This window comes from Lycorma delicatula, chromosome 7, assembly GCF_047948215.1.
Source record: "Lycorma delicatula isolate Av1 chromosome 7, ASM4794821v1, whole genome shotgun sequence".
Classification (NCBI taxonomy): Eukaryota; Metazoa; Arthropoda; class Insecta; order Hemiptera; family Fulgoridae; genus Lycorma; species Lycorma delicatula.
Window position 1 is genome coordinate 23,815,226 of NC_134461.1, and position 21,421 is coordinate 23,836,646.

At 27.6% G+C, this 21,421-nt stretch overlaps 1 protein-coding gene across 1 annotated transcript in view; it reads left to right on the forward strand.

The window, feature by feature from the left end:
- Positions 1-21,421, forward strand: part of LOC142327268 (voltage-dependent calcium channel type A subunit alpha-1-like) — a 902,521-nt gene that overhangs the window by 868,786 nt on the left and 12,314 nt on the right. The window contains exon 42 of the mRNA XM_075370151.1: positions 18,762-18,779. Within this exon, the coding sequence (XP_075226266.1) occupies positions 18,762-18,779 (18 nt within the window). The remainder of the gene's footprint in view (positions 1-18,761; positions 18,780-21,421) is intronic.

Genomic DNA, 21,421 nt, shown 5'->3' on the forward strand with positions numbered 1-21,421 from the left:
ACCTACGTATGTAGTTAAATAATTTGCTTTTATTAGTTTATTTTTTTTTCTACATCATCATATTTTTTAAATTAATTTTAACATAGTGATTTATTATTGTTTAATTATTTTCATAAATAAAAGTTCAGCATCGCAGAAGTTTTGATCAATTTAACATTTTAGATTATGTAATTTCAATATGATTTATATTATTATATATTTAATAATTGATTTTGAAAAATTTCTTATTCTTTTCAATAGCTGATCAACATTACCAAACAAAAAACGTATAATTGGTACTTTAAATTGAACTTAAATTTTGCTTACAACTACAGTGAAATTTCCTGTTTACAGTGGTAGTTATTTGAAATCCATTTATAAAAGAAAATGTTTTCAGTAGAAATAGGGTGAAATTCACAATCTGTTTCTGATAGAGTTAAAACTACTGTACCTAAATTCTTAATTATTTAATTTGTGAAACAGCATATTTAGGAAAAAGTGTAGACCAGAAATAGTTAAGTTTATTTATAATTTCTAACCCTGAGTAATATGATTTAATCTTTTTGTAACTAAGGGATGAGTGAGTTACCATATCTAGCCATAATAATTATCATATTTTCTTTGTAAACATTGTTTTTTCTGATATATATATTTTTATACAGACTCTTTCAATTCATAACAAGATACGTATCTGAAATTCATTGCCCTGAACAAGAAGAATAGGAATGGTTCATGGAGAACATCAGTAGGATTTCTAATTGATACATGCAACAATTAAATTGAAACAGGAATGTATTATTAATCAAAAACTATCATAACCATATCTTTTACCACCATTTCCTTTACTACCATTTCCTTTACTACCATTTATCATTCCTTCCTAATTAATTCTTATATTAACCGCATACTTGGAAGAAGTATAAAGAGTATAAAAAGAAGTTTATCAATAATTGATTTTTTTTTCAGTAGGTTTCTTGGTTTTTCCAATCTATATATGTTTTGGCTGAAAATAGATATCACTGAAAATATTACTGTACTATTTTCTGCTAAAAGAATCCACAGAAAATGTAGTTTTTTCAAGATGACTTTTGAATATCTTTTAAACTGCCAAGTAATCTTTTAGATTACTCTTTTAGTGCCAACAACACTAAAGATTGAAAGTGAAGAGTGCCATAAACTTTTGATATTTTAATGTTTATAGAAAACTTCCCTTTATTGATGTTATTGGGTGGAATTATTTCTACAAAAATTTCTATTAATAACCTTACCAAATTATGCCCAGCAAGATTGTAAATGAAAATCCTTTGAAAAATAGATTCTATGAAATAATTAAAATTTTTTCATTAAAAATGAAACATTTTTTCCATAGAAAATGAATGATGTAGATTTTCATTTTTTATCTGTGGAAAATGAAATGCTATAAAATATAATAAAATCTTATCTTTATCCAAAGTTTAAAATTCTGTTTTGAAAAATAATAAAATAAATCTTTTCAAGCCTAGAGGCAGATTACAGACCATGTTTACAGAGAAGAGGATGACTTCTTTTTCTTAGTATTTGATTTACTCTTCTCATAAATTATTATTAACATAAAACATTATCAGTTGTTTAAATACTTTTTTCTATATCAGATTTAAATTTTAAGTAGAATATTATTATTTATTTCAGGTATATTTAGAATATTTAAATACAGTAAAGGTTTAAGGAACCCTCAATCATTGTCTTTCAGTAAACCTGACATTTATTCTAAACTCGGAGTTTTGTTTTCAGTAATTTTAATCTGGTTGAATTTTTGCATACGGGTAGGATTTTATTCCTTGCTAAAATTAAAAAAGTGTGATAAAATCGTTAACAATTTTGGGTTTTCATAATATTTGTAAAAATGCAATTAAGTAAAAAACCAAGATTATATAAACTAAAAGAAATGAAAATATGGAAATTTTATGCTTCACTCTCTCAATAACAATCATTGTTTTATACATGTAATGCATCTGCAATATAGTGACATTAGTCAGGCTTGCTGTTTCCAATAATAATAATGTTTATTATACAGCCAGACCCTGTATAAACAATATGAAAATTTCACTTTTAGGGCTGAACATCACCTGCATATCAGAGATCTTCATATTGTGATGTATAATATTAAATTTGACTCTGTGAAGAAGGCAATGGGAAACCATTTACTTCTCATTTTCCCTTGTAAGTCTGGCATGAATTACTTGTAATTCTTGAGAATGGGTATGGCATTTTTATAAACGTATCATTTTAATATTGCCTACAACCATTACAATATTATGGCTTCCATCATATATATATATAATAAAAATTAGTACAGGTAAATCAAACACATGAAATCTGCTTGGAAACATTATATTGGTTCAAAATATAATAAAATTCAAAAGGTTAGAATCTTTTTTTTTAGTAAAAATACACTTTTATTTTCATGATTTACAAATTCCAGTTTCAAAGTACATATATGCTTTGTATCTTATTCAGTTGCAAACGTGAGAGATTTATTCTGTGAAAAATTAAAGAAAATAGTATACTATAATAAAAATTAGCTAAATAACAAAATTTATGTAATTCCTTTTCATTAGTTTGCCATAATGTGAGATTTTGCTAACCATCCAACCACGTTCAAATGAAAACTACTTAGACTGGAATTTTGTTTCCTCATTCCAATGTCAAATGAGCTTGAAAAGTTATTCTGGCACTGAAAATGATAATAATAAAAATTAAAAAGATATCGTGGAGTTTTTTCTTTAATTTAGTTAAAAAATAAAAATAGTTATAAAATATATAAAATTTTAACTCTGGGAGTAAATGTGTAGATAGTTGTTTTAACCATTTTGTAGAATTGATAAATTTATTTCTTGAAAATTTATAGAAAATCATAGGATGTGATAAATTTCAATTAATCAGTAAATCGTTTTAGAAACAGTCATTCAGACATGTGATTTGGGAAGAGATAACACCAGCTATTCAATATTCAGACAACAAGATAATAATTATCTCAGTTTAGATTTCATTGCTTCATTCTTTATTCCGATCTCAGTTTCCACATTCTCAAATTTACAAGAAAATATTGTTTTGATAGGAAATATAAGAAGGACAAAAATTATAATTATATTTGAAAATATTTTAATTTAGTAAAAAAGTGAAATAATTAATTTTGTGACTTGCAAAATTCTGACTTTCAGCTACCAATGCAGACTCTGGTAGTTTTACTTGACACAAAATGAAACAATTATTACACATTATCTAATGAAAATAAAAGACAGTGTTGAAATTCAACCAAGCAATAGAAGTTTAAAAATTACTGTTCAAATTCAAACATTATATCAGGCATGTAGCTAGGATTCTTTTTAGGGGGGGCTAATAATAATTATTTTTTTTTTAATGATTTTTTTTTAACCTCTGGGACCAATATTAGGTATTACTTAGGAGGATGAGATGAATGACTTTACTGCATTTGAAAAATACAAAACATATGCTTAGATTTAATATATCATTTACTACGCAAATAAGAATCATAATGTTAGTATATATTTTCCTCATAATTCACATTTCACACTCACACATTAACACTCCAATAAAAGTTATGAATTGTAGAAAGCTAGTCGTTGATTTTTCTTTCTCGTCATAATATCTAAAACTTCATCAGGATTAACAGTAATATTCCTATCCACTGACAATGAAACTAACAAACTTAATCTTCCATCCCCTGACTTGTTTGTTACATGCATTTGTTTTTACTCTCTCCATTGTGGAGAACGAGCATTCATTAGTACATGTTGTTGTTACCAGAAGAGTCACTAAAGCTTGCAAGAGATATTCGGCAAATATCTTTATTGCAGTGATCCAATACTTCAATCATTTCTAGATCTCATTATAAATTTAATGATCTCCTTGCACCAAATAAGATACTCCACTTAGAGAACAGATTCAGAACATTTATTATCATAACACATCGCTAAGATTTTTAATTCATCCACTTTTCCAGAACTAGCTGAACTTGGCAAAAGAACTTGAAAACTCTTTGAAGATTCTTGGAACACTGTGTAGCTGCCTACACATGTGTTTGGAATGCGAAAGCAAGTGTTGCATTTCTGGCTTGCGGGAAATCCCCAATAATCAATTAAATCAATTATTTTTGGCGTTCACATGTGGAGTAACAATATTACTCTTGCAGGGTCAAGTAACAGCAGGTTAAGTTATACAGGAGGGGATTAATGACTAGGGAGATGATTATGTACCAATTTATCTCAAATTCTATGAAAATACTTTTAAGATGTTTATACATTATGAAATTGTAAAATGCTAAAAATGGATTTTTTGGGCCCAACTTAATAGATTTAACCCCTGAATGATAAAGTCTAATAATTGTCAGGCGATGGGTATGCAGCCCCATCACCCGACAATTTCAGCGACAGCTATAGCCCTCTTAGCCCCCTCGCTTGCTATGTGCGTGTTTATATAAGATTATGCCAGTAAGGTTTCAGAACTCTAGTCAAGATATTTCAGATATAAAGGAAGCATGAAAGCATATTTTGTAATGAAAAGTAACAAAATGCAGTAAATAAGAAAAAATTTTGAATTTTTTTTTAGTAATTTAGGTATAAAAAATGAAAGAATTATTTCATTATATATTAAATTCCTAGACCTCAACTACCTATGAAGACTGTTTTGTATAAATTGTTCTAAAAAAGTCTAACAACAAAGTTGTAATACTTTCCTGACAATGGTAATTTATTCTTATGTAGTGGAAAAATAATTAAAACATGAAAAAATTACCTAAAATTTATTTTTTTGGGATGGGGATAATTTATGATGAAATTTTAATGTCAAATTATCATTATATATTTAAACAAAAATACATTTTAGAAATTAAAACAAAATATGGTATTTTTTTCTGCTCCCGTAGCTCCAAAATCACCTTAAAGATTTTTTTTTTCTACATTTACAGTACTATGTTAAATGAAAGAAACTAAAAAAAAATTTCCACAAAAAAATGTCAACCAATATAAAGTTACAAAGATTTATTTTTAGGGGTGGGTGGCAGGGGAATTATGATGAAATTCTATTATAATATTGTTACTAAATTTTATTTTTTAAACTTTTAATGCCATTAAAATTTTAAATAAACCTAAAAAAGTTTTGGAAAATTCAAAAAATGAAACTTTTAAACTTTGATCAACTTCCCCCAAGTATTTTTTGGGACTGCTTGAACTACTATTACTACGCCTAGGAAATATTAAAAAATTCAGTTAAGAAATATGCAATAAATAAAAAGATAGTGTTTTTCTTTTTTGGGGAAAACAGAATTTTGGGGCAATTGTTTTATATAAATGGTAAGATAAGCATGCATGCATGTACTGACCTTAATGTAAAGTGGGGATATTTTTGAAAACTTTTTAGAAAATTGACCCCACAAAAAAAATCACTCCAAAATATTGACCCTCAAGGAATAATCACATAAGTTTACTAATTGCCCTACTTACATGAGTACAAAATCGGTAAATTCAGTCACAAGTTATTAAGCTTCAAACACGCCAACACACATATATACAAATGAACGAATATTTTGCCCCCCTACTTTTATTGTTTTTTGGGGTTTCTGAGTCATAAAATGTTAAGAAATGCGAAAAAAACGCTGCAAAAATACAAACTGGAAGGCAGCCTCCAGCGTACTCAGAGTGACATGGATAGGAATATTGAGAACACAGGCCATCATCTATATGAAATTCAACAAGAATCTACTGGCACTAAACCAGACCAAGTAGAGCTCACATCAGCCACATTGTTACTGGACAGTATCTCCTTCGATTCCACTTAAAGGATTCCTCACCCTGCAGGGGCTGCAGCAAGGATGAATCAGAGAGCACCTTCTGCTCGGTGTTCTGCAGCAAACAATGCACAAAAAGCTTTCAGAGATCACGCTAGAGGAGGAAACTTTTAACAATTCTAAAAAATTAAACAATTGTGGCATACCGCTACTGCGGCATATTATGGATATCGAGCGACTAGCATTAACTAATGCTGAATGCTCGTTCAAAGAAGTGTAAACAGTTTAAATTTCTTTTCTTCATTTTATACTCGTATGTTACACCTCCACTGAAAAATTCTTTTTGAACATAAGAAGACAAATGTAAACAATTTAGAAAAAGTTTTGAAAATGATTTCAGTAATATAGGAAACAAATGAAAATAATTATTTTAGGAGATACAGATTCTGAAAATGTGTTCTACATTAGAAATAAACAGAAAGTGGAAATTTGTGCAGTTAATGTTTATAAATTAGATGTAATATATGACTACACTTACCAAAAACTGTTGTTTGCAATCATGAGGCTCAGTAGCTTGATTTGCATTTGTCTATATTTTTATTCTGAAGTCAAATCTATACAATTTTTTTTTTTTTTTTTTAATTGTAATTGTCAATGTTTTTATTTTAAAAAGAAAAAGTAATAAATCAGAATGCATCGTGTTCAGTCAGACTTAAATTTACAAAGAATTTTTAAGAATGAAATGTGGATTCCTATATTTTAAGTTTATTATAATAGAATTCTGGATGCTCAGATATTTAAAAGCAGGTTTTTTTGAATGTTTATAAAAATTTTCTTGGTACCCATTACTGTCAGGTTCATTAGGTTTTGTTATTTGCTTATGCAGAATCAAATTATCATTTTAAAGAATTATGACTTTATCAGTAATAAAGTGGGTTTTTTTATTAAAAAATATATATTTTTTTTTTTTTTTTTTTTTTGTTTTTGATTAAAATGAATATTTTTACATTAAATATTTAAATTTATCGAAAAATGTTTCATTGCATAATAAATAAAAATTGCTTTTATCAGATACATTCTTTTTTTACTTTTTCTACTTTCTGAAATATTTATATTGTTTATTCTTTCCCATTTATATAAATTATATGTAATCTATCAATGATGTTCCTAAAGTAATATTAAATGTCCATTAATGTAAGAAAAAGCAACTCTTTTTTAATGAAAAATAAGACCATCTTTCCATTAAAATTTTTATTTTATTTTGTCCCAATTTATTATTGCATTTTGGAGTGATAAAATGTACCACTTTTTGTTCAAATCTCATTTTATAAAGCATAGTTTTATACATTTTGTTTTCTTATGGTATAACAACACACACACTGCAAAAGCAACCATTTGAAAATTACTTCACATGTAGCTACAAAAAAGTACAATCTTTATACAAAAATTTAGTCAGTTTAAATGTTATGAGATTTTTTCAGAGTATTACTTTGAGAACTGAAATAGCTGTCTTAATGTCAATATATGATCTTAGGGCGAGTAGTAAATGTATGTGCTATGATTCACTTGTTAGAAATGGAAAATTGATAAAAATTACATGAAGTTTTATTACCATTGTGTGCTTCTTGAATGTGTAAACCATTGTTCACTAATGTCTGCTTTTTCTACAGTAATAATTTTTCCAGTGAAAAATGAAAACTGTATTTCTTTATTCATAAGCATTACATTTTTCTATAAATATTCATGAAAACGGGTACGATATCTTTGGATGTAGTTTCTTCTTTCTTCTTTGGCCTGGTTTTCCGTATTCCCTGGTTATAAGTAGTTACAGACTGTAACCTTAGAAAGACCTGTGAGCTCTGAAAAGAACAACACAGAGGAAAGTGCAGGCCTCTTTGCTCCTTCATCGGGAACTGCTGAGCTTCTTCTTCCATTGTTGTCTCTGTCTTCGGGTGATCATCATCATCTTCTCTAAACAGGACAAATGATTTTGGGATAACTTACAGTTCATATAAGTAAGACATTCATGTACGTAAGGTTGCAGCAATGTGTGCATTATACACAAAATGAAGCAAGAAACAACAATCATTCATTTTCTTCTAAATACACATGTATCTAGGAAGGATTTCAGGGGATCGTAAGGCCAAAAAAGGTATCCTTGTTGTTGTGACACTGTAATCAGTCTGTAGCATCTGTAACAGACCTGAAATAAAAGAAAAGTAACATAGGCCTATCGCTGGGGAAGATTGATAAGCAAATGCTGTCATCTGAGACCAGCTGGAATCTTTATATACTCTGCCATGACATGGAAGAAGAAGAGCACAGTGTGAGAACAGGGATGAGGAAAGGACAGGACACTGGTGCAAGGAGATAGCAGATGAAATGGTGACTCATACTCTCAATGGGGAAAAAATAAAACAGTTATGCACCAGTTTTCAAATTTAATTATTAATAATTTGGGAAATAAGAAAGCTATCAGACCCAGGCAACCTACATTTTGTAGAATACTTTATGGGCATTTTGAAACCACCAATTCCACTTTCATCAATTTCTTCACTGTTTTCAAGATATTCGTGAAAAAACGCAAAGCTGCAAATTAAAATTTTGCTTAAGGAGGTGGAAAAGGAGGGTGGGGTAGTTTTTTCAAAATGAAATGTAGATAATAATTTTCCTCTTGCTTAGAACTATTAGTGTGTAAAATTTCATCATGATCGGAATAAAACTGTAGATATATGTATAAAAGACAGTTTATATAAAGATTCACAAACATTCTTATTTGTAATTATAAACAGTACATTTATATACATATTATAAACAGTTACATGCAAATTAATCTGAACAGATGTTAAGTAATAAAAAGCAACTTATTTAGAAAAAAATTCAAACCTGTACAATTTGTGAATACCTTAGTAATTAATATCACCTTTATTCTTAATCATTTCACGTACACAATTTAGCATCACATCATCAGGTAGATTACACTTTTTTTTTTCTGATTTCTTAATCTTGAAATCATACTGACATTACTGCATTAATGAAGTCAATTTTTGTTGTACAATTCATTTCTGAGTCATTTTTTGACTATTGCCCAAAGATTTTCATTTGGGTTTAAGTTTGAAGACTTGCCTGGCCATGGGAACACTTCAATGTTTCATTCTTCAAAAACTATTTTTACATTTTTGGTAGTATAGCATGGAGCCAAATCTCGTTGGAACACTCCATTGCCTTGTGGGTATTTGTCACTCCTCTTTCCTTCAGAATCTTAATATATATACATCACTTTTCAACAAAACCATCTATTGGAAGTAATGAACAAGGGCCTTTCAAACGTGAAACAACCCCAAATCATTTCTTTCTGGGGATGTTTAACTGATTGTTGGATATGAGCCAGTGATGTATTTTGATCTGATTCTTTTATAACATCTGGAACCCTTTGACCTTGAATGTAAAAATATGACTCAGAAAACATAACATTTTTCAATCTTCTTTGGTCCAGTTAGCATGTGCTTTGGTCCACAAGAGCTTTTTATTTTAATATTGCTGGTATTAAAAGCTGTTTTTTAGTTAGCCTACGAGTTTTTCCAGCTGCAAGAAGTCATCATCTAACACTTGTAAAGTGTAAATCTGTTCCACTGACTGCTAATCCTTGATTTAAGTCCACAGTAACACAATTGTGGATAAGTTTACTTTTTCTTACTAATAACTGATCCTGTGTTGCAGTAGTTTTTCTTTTATTACATTTACCTTACATTTGAAATGAAAAGGAACTAGTTTCTTTAAATTTTTATAAAATATCATTCACTGTCCCTAGTCCAGCACCAGAATTAGATGTGTCATATTGGTAGATTCAAAAAGAGAAATAATTTTCAAACTCTTTCTTGAAGTTATGTCCATTATTCCATATTCAAGATGCAAAAAGTACGAAAATATGATTCTGTAATAAAAAATGAAATAAACTTTCACAAAATACTACTTATAACATGAAAACTGCTAAAGAACCAAAGAACAATAACTTCATGTTATATGGACAGTGAAAAGAATAGTTGTCAAACAGTGGAACCAAATCATAGATATAAACAAAAGATTCCCTGTGTTTAGATTGTTCAGATTAATGTATACCCACACAAACATGTTTTATAGATAAAATTTTTTCCTGTGCAGTACCTGTTTCCACCTTAAGAAAACCAAATTTTGTATCCTAAATTTACTGCTATTTTTTAACTGCAACAATATAATTTCTGTTACTAAAATGAAACTCAAAATACTTAAACTAGTATTTTCTTGATATTTACAAATGTATACCATACCTGTTGTGATACTCAAAACTGTAGAGAAAATCTGTTCTTCATTTTCTTAACCTCTATTTTTTAATCTTGATCCTATTTTCTGTTTCCTTTAATTCCTATTTTTTTCATTTTTCCTAAACAGAAACCATTGCCATGTCAGAAGGAACTATGAAATAAGCCTCCAAGGCACTACCCTTAATTATGATTGGCATTGTCTTACTAATATAATTTCCTTTTCTGAAACCTTGTTTTTCATTCAGTTGAATACTATAATTATTTAGATAATGTAATAATCTGCTAATCACAATTTTTTTTTTAATTATTTAAAATATTGATAAAATACAGTCTTATACTTATTCAATAAATATGATATAACTCTGAATCAATAACTTGTATTTCCGATGTAAGTAAGTTATAAATATATCTCAGTAACTGCTCTGAAGCAGTTGAAGTGATTTTTATACCCCCATTTACCTTAGGTTTTTTAGTTAAGGTTGTTTTTATTGTCCATTAAGGAGCAAGATAAAATAAATTATAACATTGAAATTAAACATTTCAAATACTGCAGAGGTTTTATAAAAGAATATTAATCATTTGCACATACCTGTTGTTTGGATAGATTATCCTGGCCAATTCAAGGCTTCATAAGTTTGTTATATACTGTGCAAGTTCTTCTTTTATTTTAGAGGCTTTTGAATTGTTTGTGTCTTTTTAAAATCAGTTGTATAATTGAAAATCTTGTAATATATGAATAATTTTTGTTAACAAATTTCTTATTGCAAAAGATATTTGCAGTCATATAAAATTTTTTAGCAGATTAAAAAGTTTATGATATTATGAATGATCCAGTTGTTTGGTAATGATGAAAATTTTATGCTTGGGAGTAGAGCATTAGTAATTTTGAATATGAGGTTATAGACTATCATTATGAATGACTTGCTGTATCATGTCGGTAATGGAGTCAGATAAGATTTTAATTAATAGTCAGTGATGTCAATGAAAACTATCCATATGTTTCTTGGAACATAATCCTCAAAATTGTAACTGATCATCTTCTGTACGCAAAAAAAAATATTAATGGTGGATTCTACATACGCATACTAATCAACGCAAATAATAGCTGAATAACATGACACAAACATTTTAAATGAGAAATTTACAAATAGAATTTATTCTGTTGCAATTTCAACTTTTTTAATAAAATTGAAGAACTAAATAGAATGTTGGATTTTACAAGTGATGAAGAACTGAAAAATGTATTCAACTCATTTTTTAATGAGCTGATAATTAACAAATATAATGAGGATTTACAAAATTTGTTATACACTATGTCGAAATGTTTAGGGTTACTGTATGGAGATATGATCTTGGCACGTAAAAGTAAAATTAACATTTTTAAAGAAATTTTTATTGTTTACCATGTTACTGTGAAACAAATAACGAGTGATATTTATAATTAAAAGTATGACTCGCTTTCCAAATATGTAGAAATGATCTTCCAGGAATCTTCTAAGAACTGGTACAACAAATTAACAAAACACATACTACTGATAAATGCACTTCGCACTTCAGGAGTATACTTATCAAACTACAATGACTGCACTAAATATTATATCGGGTATGCTGGATGTACATATTTTCATTCACATTACTGTACACAAGAATGGAATTAACTTTCACAGATCACTTAAACAAGACATAGATGAAAATATATTAACCACAATATAACATGTACATATACAATAAATCATACAAATATAATATCAAACATACCACTCTACCGATCTCTGAGACAGAGTGGTAGCCTTTCATCTGGAGATCCTGGGGTGAATCCCAGTAAGACATGGCATTTTTCTTACGCTGCAAAATTGTCATTTTCACATTCTCATGCACATTCTCATGGTGCATATTCTCTTGAGCTTATGTGGTAAATTAACTCAACAAGCAAAAAAAAATATTCTTTTTCTACCCACAACATTTCCAGTTTTTTAATCACTTAATTATGAATATAATTTATAATAGCACCATTTACAAAACTGATCAAAGTCCTGGATATTCCTTTGATCTTTCAGGAAAGTTTTGAAAATATTTTCAGCATCCGTATATTCTTATACCTAGAAAGTGAGTCATATTTTAAATTAGTTTTTTTTAGGTTTTTATTGTATCTTTAAAATGCAAGTGGTGCTTTCTATTCAGATTAATAATAACCATAAAGCTACCCAGAAAAATACCAAATATATTTTAGTTATCCATAATTAAAAAAAAAAAAAGAATTGATAAATTAAGATTTTCCAGTTACTTTATGGATCATTTAGAAACCTGCAAGTAAGCTTAGAACCTGCTAAATAGTTTGCATAATGGCCAGTTGGTGTAGTAGTTATAATTTTGGCTTCTAGATCAGCTGGTATTGGGTTTGATTTCTGGCAAAGGACAGATATTTTTCCAATTACAATTTTATCCTACTTATTTTCCTTGTTAAGATATGGGCTAGCCTATCCAAGGTTATGATAGTAAAATAATTAAAAAGTAATTATAATAAAACATTGAAATTTGGCTAGATCAGTATTTATTGCAAAGTAATGATGTTTTAGAACATAACTTTTTGATCCTTTTTAAATATCAAAACTTCTCCATTTTTTTAAGACATCACAATATGTGTCTGCTAAATTATATTGTGTACTAGTAGTACTAAACTTTCAATATAATTCATTTAATGAGATCCCAATTTGTTCTAGCTTACTTGACATATGTTGAATATTTTTATGCATAATTGTCATACAAGAATTAAAGTTAATGAATTTCTTTGTTTTCTTTTCTATTATAGAATTCCTTTCCTTGTCTGAGGCCGATTGCAGTGAAATGCAATTGGTGTAGTACCATCCTGTACAATTAGATGAAGTATTTCTGATCTACACTTCAGTTGTGTTAGTTTGTTAATTTAATCTAATATGTGTTCGTTAAAAAGAAAAAAAAATCACCTCTGTATATCAAGTGAATGAATCATTAAATCACAATAAAAAGAGTATTTTTCATAGAATGAAGTAGGTTAAAGTTTGAATCAGACAATACAGTCACACAATTCTAATATTAAAAACTGAAATTAATATTTTAATTTTATATTTTAATGTCATAACCACAATAGTTGTTTATGTGACCTAACATCAAAAAAGTTACTAACACAGCATAAATAACTATGAAAGTACACCCTTTTATTATTATTAAAAATCAAAAAGCTTATAACAAATAAAATCAGTTGGGGTTATTTCTTCATTTTAAAATATATGTAAAAAAAAAATCTTTAAAACCATCAGATTGATTATTTTTACCCATTTAACCCTTCCCAAGCTTCAACAAGCTTCAACATGTATAAATAAGCACATGCTAAATTATCCAATGTACATCTGACTGCGTGTCTATTTATATTCTCTACAATGGAACCACGAATTAAAATTAAAAAAAATAATTTTCCAAAAAATGTTTTTCATTTATTTTATTTACTTTCATTCTTTATCTATAAAACGTTTTACTAAAATGGTAAAATAATCCCCTGAGGGTAATAAAAAAATAATCCTGCAAGAATTTGTTTAAAAGTTAAAAATTCCATTCACTGTAATTTTTTTTTTACTTGAAGTTTTTTCTGATTAAAACATACCTTTCATATAAAATTTTGGCCAAAAGTGAGACAGAAATCAATTTCCTGTTCAAAATGAAAAACAAGGTCCAAGAAGGAATGTTCTTTGAATTTGTTTTTATCCACTGAAAATTTTTTGCTAAAATGTGTCATGATATTTAAATAAATTTAAACAATTTCACCAAAAGTGGATTGGATTTAATTTTTTCCTTTTTTTTCATAAAAACCATCTTGAACAAATAAATGTGAGAAATTTACATGTAGACAGACCAGCCCACAGTTAAATATTTCAGTTAAAGAAATAACAGACATTAGTAAAATTTAATCATGTGAATTGTTATCTCTGATAAAAAATAAATTAATTCTACAAGTTCATCAAAATAGGTTTTGTCATTTGTTTGAATTTCAGAAAAACAGACAAATAAAAATTTGTCAAGTCCAGAATAAAGTTCTGCAACAACAAACCTATTATTTTAGTATTTTTTATTATATTTATTTTCTCATGTATACATTGCATTCTGTTCAACTAGTAACCAACTCCCTCCCCTTGGCCCAATGAGATGAGAATGATATGTATGACATGGAAATAAGGTGTAGTCTTGTACAGATTCTAGCCGACTATTCCTGAGATGTGTGGTTAACTGAACCCCAACCAACAAAGTACACCAGTATCACTGACTAGAATTCAAATTCATATAAAAGAAACTAATTTTTACTAGGATTTGAACCTCATAACCTTTAACTTTAATAATCAGTCATTAAGGAACTGATTTGCGACAATGAGTTAACCACTAGACCAGCCTGGTGGGCTTTAGTAGCTTTTTCAAATACAACATGAAAATAAAACATATTCTGGGTAGATGTATAAAAATTTAATTATATATACTATATGTTGATAGATCTTGTTATAAAAAATTGTACTGCTTGCCTACTATGAAGATAATTAATCAAATTTTCTCCTTCATCTCTGATACCTATAAAAAAAATAACCAATATTTTAAATTTCATTTATGAAAACCATTTGTGTCATGTTACAACTATCTTTAGCAGTTTGCAGATTAAACAGATTCTAAAAATATCACTATACAAATAATGGCGCTGTAAAATGTAATATCTTATTTAAAACACACAGTTCATCTGATTTTGAAGTTTTGATGAAAACCTTATCCTAAATCTTTATTAAAATAATCTAAATAAAATTTTTATTTAGCCTAATAAAATTTTATCAATGAAAAAATTGTAGCATTAAAAAATATATCTTCCACAATGGTGTAGTCAGTGTGATTTTATATTATGTTCAATTTATGAAAAATTATATCTGCACTCATCCATGCAAATTGTCAGTAAAATTTTCTATTAAATTTCTGTTATCTCAAGAACCATTTACTCTGATTTTGATAAATGAATAACTAAAATAAAATAAAATTTATTTTTATGAACGTAATTCATGAACCACAGCTATCTCTAACAGAACTTAGAATATTACTGCACAATAAATAATGATCTAAAATGTGACAATCTTTCAGTTCAAAGTATGACACCCTTATTGCTCAACAAACAATATAATTACCTAGATAAATCTATGCCTAAAATCTTTGCTTAGTTACCTCTAATTTTCTCAAAGTTGAAGACGTATGGTGTTAAAAGAATCATTAAGATGGAACAACCACTAATTAAGTTTTAGGCAAAGCATTCTTATAATTTATATATACAGATATATTATTTAAAATTAAATCTTTTAACTGATTTGAGTGCTATTTTCTGCCATTCCTAGCATAGTCACTCTACCATTTGTAGTTGACGCATTTCGGTTTTGGAGTACTTCCATTTCCAAAACTACTTTCGCACTCAATTCTTGATTGCTAAACTCAAATCAATTATGATAATCCTAGTGGAAAATGAAATATGAAAAAAATTTTAATATAAAAAAAATGAAAATATTGATTATAGAGATTTAACTAAAACTCTGTAAAAGAAATTTCATGATTGCTATTAAAAATTTATAAAAAGGTGAAAAACAAAACCATATAAACACATGCAAACACACACACACACATCAACTTCAAACTAAACAAAAAATACTAATAATATTTTCTAACAATGGATATATATATATATATATATTTTTTACTTCTCAAACATAACAAAAGATAGACAATTTTGAAATAGCTCACTCGATAAGATGTTGATTATAAAAACAAATTAGAACGGATTAATACAGAGAGAATAATACTGCACACATTTAAGACTTAGAATAGTCAAATAATAGGTATTGAAATCAATAGAGAACTAAAAGAACATAATTGATATTATAGAGGAAACGTCATTATAGGGACAAGGGAAGCAATTTTAGGCCTCAGATTAATAGTAGAAGAAAGATTAAAGAAAAACAAACCAACATACATGGCGTTTATAGACCTAGAAAAGGCATTCGATAACGTAGACTGGAATAAAATGTTCAGCATTTTAAAAAAATTAAGGTTCAAATACAGAGATAGAAGAACAATTGCTGACATGTACAGGAACCAAACAGCAACAGTAATAATCGAAGAACATAAGAAAGAAGCCGTAATAAGAAAGGGAGTCTGACAAGGATGTTCCCTATCCCCGTTACTTTTTAATCTTTACATGGAACTAGCAGTTAATGATGTTAAAGAACAATTTAGATTCGGAGTAACAGGGATAAAGATGCTACGATTTGCTGATCATATAGTAATTATAGCCGAGAGTAAAAAGGATTTAGAAGAAACAATTAATGGCATAGATGAAGTCCTACGCAAGAACTATCGTATGAAAATAAACAAATACAAAACAAAAGTAATGAAATGTAGTAGAAATAACGAAGATGGACCACTGAATGTGAAAATAGGAGGAGAAAAGATTATGGAGGTAGAAGAATTTTGTTATTTGGGAAGTAGAATTACTAAAGATGGACGAAGCAGGACCGATATAAAATGCCGAATAGCACAAGCGAAACGAGCCTTCAGTCAGAAATATAATTTGTTAACATCAAAAATTAATTTAAATGTCAGGAAAAAATTTTTGAAAATATATGTTTGGAGTGTTGCTTTATATGGAAGTGAAGCTTGGACAATCGGAGTATCCGAGAAGAAAAGATTAGAAGCTTTTGAAATGTGGTGCTATAGGAGAATGTTAAAAGTCAGATGGGTGGATAAAGTAACAAATGAAGAGGTATTGTTGCAAATAGATGAAGAAAGAAGCATTTGAAAAATATAGTTAAGAGAAGAGACAGACTTATAGGCCATATACTAAGGCATCCTGCAATAGTCGCTTTAATATTGGAAGGGCAGGTAGAAGGAAAAAATTGTGTAGGCAGGCCACGTTTGGAATATGTAAAACAAAATGTTAGGGATGTAGGATGTAGGGGGTATACTGAAATGAAACGACTAGCACTAGATAGGGAATCTTGGAGAGCTGCATCAAACCAGTCAAATGACTGAAGACAAAAAAAAAAAAAAAAGGCATATATCTATAATCTTTTAACTTCAACATATTTGCTGTACTATATACTCAATTATCTTTGTTATATATCCCAATCTTTGTCTTCCTGTACATTTTTTATCCTACACACCCTTCTACAACCAGATTAATTATACTTGTATGTCTTAACACATCACCCACTATCCTAGTTCTTCTCTTTATTAGATTCTGCCACAAATTTTTCTTCTTTTCTCTCCTTTCCATCTTAGTACCTCTTCATTTCCATATTTTACAAACCGATCTACTTTTTAAGATCTTCCTGCTTCATCATATTTTAAAAGCCTCTATTCTTTTCCTTTTTGTTTTTCTGTTAATCATTTTTCATTATCATAAATTTTTACACTCTTTATAAATAAATATATTTTTTTTAAATATTTCTAATCCATTACAGATATTTTTAGATTTCTTTTCTACTTGAAAGTTCTCTTTCTTGTGCCAATCCACTTTTGATGTCTAAATTACTTTGTGAATCCTTCGTAATATTGCTTCGTTACAAACAAAATTCTCACATTTCTGATTTGATTTTTCATTATTTCAATATTCTAATATTTTATATATATATATATATATATATATATATAATATTAGAATATTCTAATATTAGAGGAATACAACAATCCTCTAATTTAATTTTTCATTATCTTCCAATCTGTTACATTTTGTTACCTTTGTAATATATTTTCTAAATGTATTAATAAACAATAAAAATTCAAATAATTTTGAATTTGTGCACCCTTATGCATCTATTGAGATAGAAGTTAAACCAAAAAATCAACTGCTGAAATAAAGGAATTCATAACCTTTGTCATTCGATTAGATGTCCTACCCAGATCAAATATTTCTGGACCCATCCCTAATAATATTTTGAAACTACTTCTGGAGTAATTTTGTACTAAAATGCCAAATTTATTTCCACACTCTTTTATTGTAAAATACATTAATGAAATCAGATAAGCTTTCATTAATAAGTGCATTGATTTCTGACTGTAAAAAGTATTCTGTTAACAAAGAATATTGAACTGGGAAGAGGGGTTTCACTGTATTAACATTTTTAAACAATTAATGTTGATCTTATTTCATTTTAAACGTATTTGTTTCATTTTGAGTACCATGATTTTATTTTAGTAACACCTGGTATACTTATAAATAATGTATTTTTTTAATTTTTATTGCCACAAATTATCAGACATTTATTTAGTTGTACCTTGATAAATTTTACATTGATTATTATGAGACAAGATGTAAATATCTAACTTTTAGATATTCTACTTTGTTTTCCTACTTGATTTAACATTTATAATACGTCTAAATACTAAATAAATAATTTGTGTAAACTCTGTATCTTGAAATATTGGAATAACATTTTGGATTGATGATAAAAATCAATTTTTTATGGTTAATGTATTTTAATTAAGTTTTATTATAAAAGTATTAACATAGAAATTTAAAATATGAACAAAATTCATTAAACATTTTAATTATATTTTTTTAAAGAATAAAGTAAGAATTACATTTTTTTAATCACAGTTTGTTATAATTATAGATCACTTCTTTTTTTTACCTTTCATTCTTCTGGCAGATTATACGGATGAGGACGGTATGAAAACATACCTCAAATTAAAAATTTTTTATTGTGTTTTTATGTAAATTTTATTCATGTCTATTATATGTTTAATTAATTATTCTGTTTATAAATATATGTGTGTCATTTTCTAATGATTTGTATGTAACATATACATAAGTCTCTATATCATCTCTTCATTTCTTAAACAATTAAGAGCTGTGTAAAATGATTACTGAAATAAACTGGTAAACAAAACTACACTCAAAAATCATTAACAATTTTTTATTTAAAATTTTAATCTAGATGGTCATTTAAATTTTGAAACAATTATCAGTAAATACTGAGAGAAAAAAAGGAAAAAAGTATTAATTGACAAATAAAATGTACTTATGAAACTACACAATGTATATTTTTAGATTTAAAATGTGTTTTGAGAATAAGATAAATATAAAACAATTATAATTTTAAATAATTCAGTTGTCTTGATTTTAGGATTGCCTAAAACAGCAAAAGTTATTTGTATTTTTTATCTAATTCTAAAAAAACTGCTAGAAATATCATGTTGTAATGTTTCATAATTACAGTTTATTTGTCTGTTAATATTTTACTTTTTTTTATCATCTCTTCTTTTTTTTGTTACTTATCTGCTTATTTTCTAATTTTAGTATCTACTGATGATAATTGTGTAACAATTGAAATGACCATGTAGTTTTAGATTTTAAGTAAATAAATGTTTGTAAACAGTTTTTGAGTATATTCTTGTTTTCAATTTTTATACAAGAGATTTACTGTCATTTATGATATACGTATTTCATGATTTCAGATTAAATAGTTGAATGAACTTAAAACTGCTTTTAACTGTGTTATACAAAACTTAGGCAGCAATAAAGAAGTTCAATAAACTTAACAATTCATTATCTTTTTTTGCATTTATATGATAAGATGGTCAATCTTTTTTATAACAAATAAACAAAAATATAAAATAGCCCTTTTTATATCAAGATTATATTATAAATTACATGACAAATTACATAAAGAATGGTACAAATTTTGTTTACTTCAATTATCTTCAAAATTACTTGACATTTTTTCATTAAATGTGCCCATTAAACAAATCGTAACAAAAAATAATAACTTTTTCAAAAGAGTAATTGAAATTTATCAATATATTTCCCATGAAAGTTGTATAAAATTTTAGTTTGTATTCCCTTGGTCTTTTTGCTAAATTATATTCTTTGTATGTACTCCTTAATTCATACAAAAATCAAGAAATAGGTGGAATTAAAATTCAATATTTTTCTATAAGAGAATTGTTTCAAATTTTATTTTATACAACTTTTATGTTAAAGGAAAAATTTAGGAAATCTGACTAGGAAATCTCATGATTTTTATTCAACAAAGTAAAAGGTATGGAATCAGACCCCAAGAAGGTCTGGTACCTTAATTTACTTCTTAAATAAACTATATGGAAAATAATAGACTTTTAAAGAAAACCAAATAGTATAAAACTAAACTGAAGAAACTAAATTTAGATAAACAGTATATCTGATGAAACTTTTTTTCAATTTTTTTAGATATCCTCACACTCAACTGAATACAATATTTAAATATTAAATATTACTGAAATATATATTCAAATCTAATCAATTGTACTGAATGTTTATGGTAATTTTATCGGTTATCAAAGCTCATAATTAGATAAGGTTAGCAACCCCCTTGTTCATTTTACTGAAAAAGAATTCTAGTTTCTGTTAGAAATTACATAATTATGTTGCCTTAATTCAAAAATTAATTTTATCTTTGGATAATAAGAATTTATCTTATTATCTTGTATTTCATCTCTACAACCTAGATAACTGATTACAGTTTTTCACTATCATTGTAGATTTTAAATGCCAAATTTTAAAAGAAACAAAATTTCATTAGTGAATTTTAACAGAATATTGTTGAAAATATACAGGCAAAAGTTTTCAGCACCACTATTGTATTTGAATTTTCTCAGAATAACAATTTCTGATTTTTAAATGCAGTAAGATAAATAATTGTTATTGAAAATATTACTAAATCATAATTTCTTTTGGTTTTTCTAACCATAACTCTCATGTTTACTTTTAATTTTTAAATAATTTTTCTATAAAGATTTTCCCAAGGAAAGATTTACCACCCTGTAAGGTGAGGGAGGGTCAATGCTCCCTCATGAAAATCCTGTATTCAACCCTGTTCACAAAGTTTAAGTTTTAGTTCAAGATATCATTCTGGCAGCTTTGTAAAATAATATCTGTAGAATGCTAATGGTGTGACATGAGAGTAAAAATTAATTAATTTAATTCAGTATTTGTACATAGCAAAAATCAATCTCTCTCAAGGTGATAATAATTTTTGCAATTTCTTCTGTTATCAAATCACCCATGGTGCTATGAATAAGTTATATTGTTATAATACTACCATGGAAATGTTTTTTTAATCATTTGAAAAGAGATTTATGTGTTTATTACTAACAAATTATTTGATTTTCTCTGTCCTGAGTGTATGTGTGCATCTCTCTCACTCTCTCTCTCTCACTCTCTCTCTCTCTCTCTCTCTCTCTCTCTCTCTCTCTCTCTCTCTCTCTCTCTCTCTCTCTCTCTCTCTCTCTCTCTCTCTCTCTCTCTCTCTCTCTCTCTCTCTCTCTCTCT